This window comes from Micromesistius poutassou (genome assembly GCF_964030765.1).
Source record: "Micromesistius poutassou genome assembly, chromosome: 1".
Taxonomy (NCBI): Eukaryota; Metazoa; Chordata; class Actinopteri; order Gadiformes; family Gadidae; genus Micromesistius; species Micromesistius poutassou.
The window spans coordinates 3,689,947-3,696,061 of NC_140271.1; the positions used below are offsets into that span (position 1 = coordinate 3,689,947).

General features: G+C 44.8%; 1 protein-coding gene across 1 annotated transcript; it reads left to right on the forward strand.

Moving 5' to 3' along the window:
• Positions 1-832: 832 nt before the first annotated feature.
• On the forward strand, positions 833-1,906 carry gper1 (G protein-coupled estrogen receptor 1; the record flags this gene model as incomplete). The annotated part of the gene is made up of 1 exon (XM_084470683.1): positions 833-1,906. Exon 1 carries the CDS (start codon positions 839-841, stop codon positions 1,904-1,906), a length of 1,068 nt encoding a protein of 355 aa, XP_084326809.1. The 5' UTR covers positions 833-838.
• Positions 1,907-6,115: the final 4,209 nt, after the last annotated feature.

A 6,115-nucleotide genomic window follows, 5' to 3' on the forward strand; every position in this document is an offset into this window, starting at 1 on the left:
AGGGTTCGCTCGGGGATTTCACATGAGCGTTTCAATGCATCTGTTTAAGTGTGCGGCTTGAATTTTAATGCACTTAACCAGTGACCAACCGTCTAATGCTTTAGAAAAACACACTCAACAGTTTATGCATTTGTGGTGTAAAATCGTACCAGTTACCAATGGTACGATAAACCAGCGTGCCGTATTTGAGTTGAATGAGTGGTGCCGTTAGGCTTCCATTACTTAGAAGCATGTGCAAGTGTGTGCATGTGTGTGTATCTATCTATCTTTTCCTTCAAACATTTTCTTACCCCCCCTCTCTACCCCCCCCCCCCCCCCAACCCCCCCTCCTCCTTCCACTGTACATCTCAGGTGTCCCTGCAATATTGTCTCTGGCCGAGGTTTGCTGAATAAAGATGCACATGGACTTGAAGAGACAATCCACCACTAGAATCAGAACATGTGAAAAGCAGACGACCCAACTCAGACGGAGAAAGAAGTCCATCCCCTAATCGCAGGTGTGTGAGTTTGGGCAGACCAGGCCGACGTGAGGCTAACCAGAGACTGTAAGTGGAGGACGAGGCTATTTTAAGACATGGAGCATCTTCTCATTCTGCACTGTGTCCTACGTTCAGACAGTGGGCCCCTGTTGGGCGAACCCTAGTATCGGTGCGGGGTCAAACAAGCCATGACAACAATGCCCTCGTTCCCGTGACAGGAGTGTGCCAGCATGCCAAAACAGCATAAATGAGTCTCAATTTCCGCAAACCAATCTGGGAACTCCTGCAGTTCAACAATGTAGCCGCTGTAGGTGACCTATACGGGGCCCATGATTCACAACGTCGTGAACACCGTCAGCATGGAAGAGCACACCACCGCCGTGGTTTGGATCTACGTCAACGCCACGGAATGGCTGAACACCTCGTTCGACTACAGCGCCGCGACGGATCCGACTGAAACCCCGGACGCGTACCCCTACTACGTGATCGGCCTCTTCCTGTCCTGCCTCTACACCATCCTCCTCTTCCCCATCGGCTTCATCGGCAACATCCTCATCCTGGTGGTCAACCTGAACCACCGCGAGCGCATGACCATCCCCGACCTCTACTTCGTCAACCTGGCGCTGGCCGACCTCATCCTGGTGGCTGACTCGCTCATCGAGGTGTTCAACCTCAACGAGAAGTACTACGACTACGCCGTCCTCTGCACCTTCATGTCCCTCTTCCTGCAGGTCAACATGTACAGCAGCATCTTCTTCCTGACGTGGATGAGCTTCGACCGCTACGTGGCGCTGGCCGGCTCCCTGAGCAGCAGCCCCCTGCGGACCATGCGTCACGCCAAGCTCAGCTGCGGCCTCATCTGGATGGCCTCGCTGCTGGCCACGCTGCTGCCCTTCACCATCGTGCAGACGCAGCACAACGGCGAGGTGCACTTCTGCTTCGCCAACGTGTCGGAGATCCAGTGGCTGGAGGTGACCATCGGCTTCCTGGTGCCCTTCTCCGTCATCGGCCTGTGCTACTCCCTCATAGTGCGCGTCCTCATGAAGGCCCAGAAGCACCGGGGCCTGTGGCCGCGGCGGCAGAAGGCCCTGCGCATGATCCTGGTGGTGGTGCTGGTGTTCTTCATCTGCTGGCTGCCGGAGAACGTCTTCATCAGCATCCAGCTGCTGCAGGGCGCCGTGGACCCGGGCGAGCCGACCGCCCCGACGCTGTGGCACCACTACCCGCTCACGGGGCACATCGTGAACCTGGCGGCGTTCTCCAACAGCTGCCTGAATCCCATCATCTACAGCTTCCTCGGGGAGACCTTCCGGGATAAGCTGCGGCTCTTTATTAAGCGAAAAGCCAGCTGGTCCGTGCTTAACCGCTTGTGTCAACACACGCTTGACTTACACCTTCCTGTGAGGAGTGAGGTGTCTGAGGTGTGAGTCCCAGGGTGAGAGAACTGGAATTGAAATGAATGAAAACTGTGGATTAAAGTGACAATTAAAGACACCTCGAGGACTAAGCTCTGTATGCTGAAGCAACAAAAGCATTTTTGTTTTTCATTAAAAGGAACCCGATTTGGAACATGTCGCTTTCTTTCATTGCATCCTAAAACATCAAAGAGCCTTGATAAAAGCGCACAAATGTTAGCTGGCAGCTAACCATGAATGCTGTATTCACCGCTATGTGAAGCTTAGAAGCCAATAGAAACAGTTAACAAGATGATCTGATTCTTGTTATTGTACTACGGAAACGGAATCGGTATAAGCTCCTGTATTTCAAAAAATGTTTTCATTGGACAAAGTGCAAATGTCAAAATATCCCCCAGGCATATAAAGGTTGCCTACAACAACTGCCTAGTTAATTATAGCCTTGTGGAGAGGTTGTGACATTTTGTTTATAACTATTCATTTCACGTGCATGTAGTTCTATTTGGTGAATACAAACACATGTGGCCCCCAGATTGAATTAATCAAAGTCATTTAAAAAGTATTATTATACTAGCATTGTTAGTTCTTATTCGTCCTGCAGCCTTTGGAATTAAATCATGACGACAGCATAACCTCAAATCAACCTTGATCTTCTGTAAATATGTTAATGCATAAAAAATTCTACAAACCAAAAAGTACGGGTCACCCAAAGGGTAAGCATTAACTTTTGGTTTATTCGATTTCGGTTGAAGAACAGGACACCGTGTGTCTGGGTCATTGTGTAGTGCACAGAAGTTGTTCCTGCTTTTATTATCTGCTCAGTAGTTTATTAATTCACCCATCAGCCGTTCAATAAAGTAACTATCACACTATAATTACAGTTATAAATGTGCACTAATGACTGCCCAACTCTACCGAGCAAAACGAATGAATCACGAATGGAAACGAAGAACAAATAGAAACAGTTGGCTATAAATAGAACGCAGAGTTAACATGGGATGTTTTTTTTGTGGTTGTTGTTTTTTTTAATCTCATCTGACAGGAAGGAATATAGAAGGAGTCTGCTAAATGTTGGCTGAGATCCCCACTGTCACAATCCCTACTTGTCAGCTCCTGTTAAGTGTGCAGCCGGAGCAGCAGAGAGGCAGGTGTTGTTTTGGTTGGAGAGGACTGGGGCTGTGTAAACACATTACTCCACTGAGATGATGGAAAGCTGCTACGATCTCTTATCCTTAACAGACATTGTTAAACGTCATGCATTCAAACAGCAATGCTGAGAGGAAAGTGATGCTAGGTTGAATTAACATCAGCCTTTTTTTTTTTTGGGGGGGGGGGGGGGGGGGGAGGGTTGTAAAAATGAAAAAGTGAAGTTATCCTATAATACAGGAAATATTCCACTTCTAATTTGAAACGTAAAAATGTGTATATTGGGTATATTGAATGGATGTAAAGCAAGTACATAACCTTACTGTATTGTCCTCTTCCTGCAGTGCACGGCTGTTTTACAATTGAATTGGCAACTTAGTCATGCTGAACAAATGTTAAAGTCTAACATTAGGGCTATGTGGCTTTGGTTTAAGTTCTGATTAAGTTGCCATGGGTGAAAAGCCGAGATAAATGACATGGCGTACATTTACTCGCTCACTTTGAGCCTAGCTTTGCAATCTTTTTATTGTAGAAATAAATGTGTTTTTATAAAACCACTGGACAAAAATGAAAATTGAATATATATTGTAAAATTAACATTCAACTTCTTTCCTTTAGAGACGATTGTTTAAATTCAGAATTGAGGACCATTTGTGTTGTAAACGTCTTTATGTGTAGGCAGTGTAGAGGTTTCCCTGTTAGTGTCTCTGCCTGCATGTCTAGCAGAGCTTCATAAAACACAAGACACTCAAGGCCATCACCAAAACCATCAATTCCCACAAACTGAACTCGTGATGCCTAACCCTATAGGCGTCTAAAGGTGGAATTATAAACAATGGGTCTATATCCGGAGATCCGGAAGCTGTCTCAAGAAGGTGTTCCACATCTGAAAATGTTTTAACAATGCTTTGTGTAGATGAGAATCTGCTCCGGCCCAATTTTCACTGCAGCCATTAGCCCACTTTTGAGCAAATAGTTTTGTCTTTATTTCCACAGACTCAATTGGTTTAAAGAAAGAAAAATCCATTCATTGTGAAGTTGGATTTGTTTTATTCTTTAGAAACTCACAATTTCAACAAAGGTGCAAGGTGATGGGTGCAGCACAAAGACACAACTTACATCACACCAGTATAGCTAAAAGCCAAAACCCAAAAACTGTAAAAATTCAATTGACTGTATTACCCAAATGACAACCACTTATTCAGTTACACAATAACTCAGTTATTGTGGTTGTTTTAAACTGTTTCCACGTTTCAACAAGAGGAGCCTCACACATCCTGGGTGAATATCTTTGCGCCTTAACCAATAGTTGAAATGGCTCTGCGGTCTCGGAGCAGTGAGTGTTTGCTGTTTTAATAGAGCAGGCAGCTATTGATGATGTCTGCAATGAGAAAAACCTCCAGCTCCAGCATGTTGTTCCAGCTGTAACAAGCAGCCTGGGAAAGTCTCTCACAGGGTGGTGTTGTTGCCTTGAGAATGCCATTTTATTGATGCTCTACTTGTTTGTGACGCTGGTGTTGCAGCGGCTCAGCGGCGTGCCCAGACTGATTCACAGCCTGTACAGTGCAGTGTGGAGAATGTTCACGTCACAGAATGAAATCTCGGACCGGCCAACAATTCTTTTGGGGGGCGGGGGTGGAGGGGGAGGGGGGGTGGGGGTGGGGGGGGGGGGGGCCACCTGAGGCCACCCTGCTGCAAAGGCATGTTTAATTCTAGAGGAGAGTGACACTTGTCATGAAGCTGATGGGATGTTTGGATAAAAAAAAGGTGTGTAAAGTGAGAGGACTAGTGTCAAGGACTATAGGTGGGAGCAGGACAGCAAGTCTTCAAGTCAGGAACAGAAACAGAAAGGATGCCTCTGAATATTATGCATGTAAAAAAGGCACCATAGTCCAAAAATTAACAATAGCTGATAGATCGGAACAGTTGGCAGGTAAAATAATGTTAATTACATATTAATGCTGCTTGGCCAGTTTATTTTTAAACTCTGGCAAGTAAAAAGACGAAATTGTAAAAAAACCTGTCAGTAGTAAACAAGCTCAAAACCAAGAAACTCTATCTTCGACCATGCAGTGGAAAACCCTATATTTTCTAATATATTTCACCCATCTCCCTGTATTTTGCCCTCTAACACACACACACACACACACACACACACACACACACACACACACACACACTGTGAGAAGAGCTTTACAGAGGACTGTGTTAACAGCTGGGACTTCAGCTTAAGGTTAAGGGTTTGTGGGGACTGACGTCATATGAGGGACAATGGTGGCGACTTTTCCCCTTTCCTGTATTCACAGCACATCACACGACTGACCGTGTGCATCTCCACAGAACGTATCGGCCATGGCTGACGTTCCCGGAGTTCAATATTTACAATTTGATCAACTCATTCCAAAGTATGGGGCTTTCTCGATGATGTCATCAAGAGTTGCTTCCCGTAACTCAATAGAGGGGTCGCTTCGGTACGAATGGAAACTTCTAGAGACTAATAATAAGAATACAAATCAAAGATGAAACTCAGAAACTAATTAAGGCCACCATTTATTAGCTCAATTAACTTAACCAACTAAGCGTGTGGCATACATGCCCTAAATGGCAAAGGTTGTGTGTGGTCACAGAACCGCAGGCTGAAAAAGCTGCGGTACTGGAGAAAGTCAAAGTAATTACAACAAGATAGCCCACGCTTTATGCATAATTACAAAGAAGCACACGCTGTAGGCTGTAACAGCTGAATAATTGATCCGATTTATAATTGCATTAGTGTATTAATACTCCTTTCAGCAAAAGGGCTGAGAATAGACAAGCTTAGTAGATATACTGTAGGACAAAGAAAGGAGTTGTCAAATACAAGTGCTGCAATATAATACTTAATACTTCAATTCAATGTAAAATAAGTTGACTACACAGTTTGTTATATTCAGATCTATTCAGATAAGTTATACCTCATCTTAGTTTGCAATATGTATAACTTAAAAACCATGTAAAACGCAACTCTTGGATAGAAAATACAAATACACTCGAGAGGAGTTAGACTGAGAGCTAAATAAACTGTCTCAGAAGAAAGAA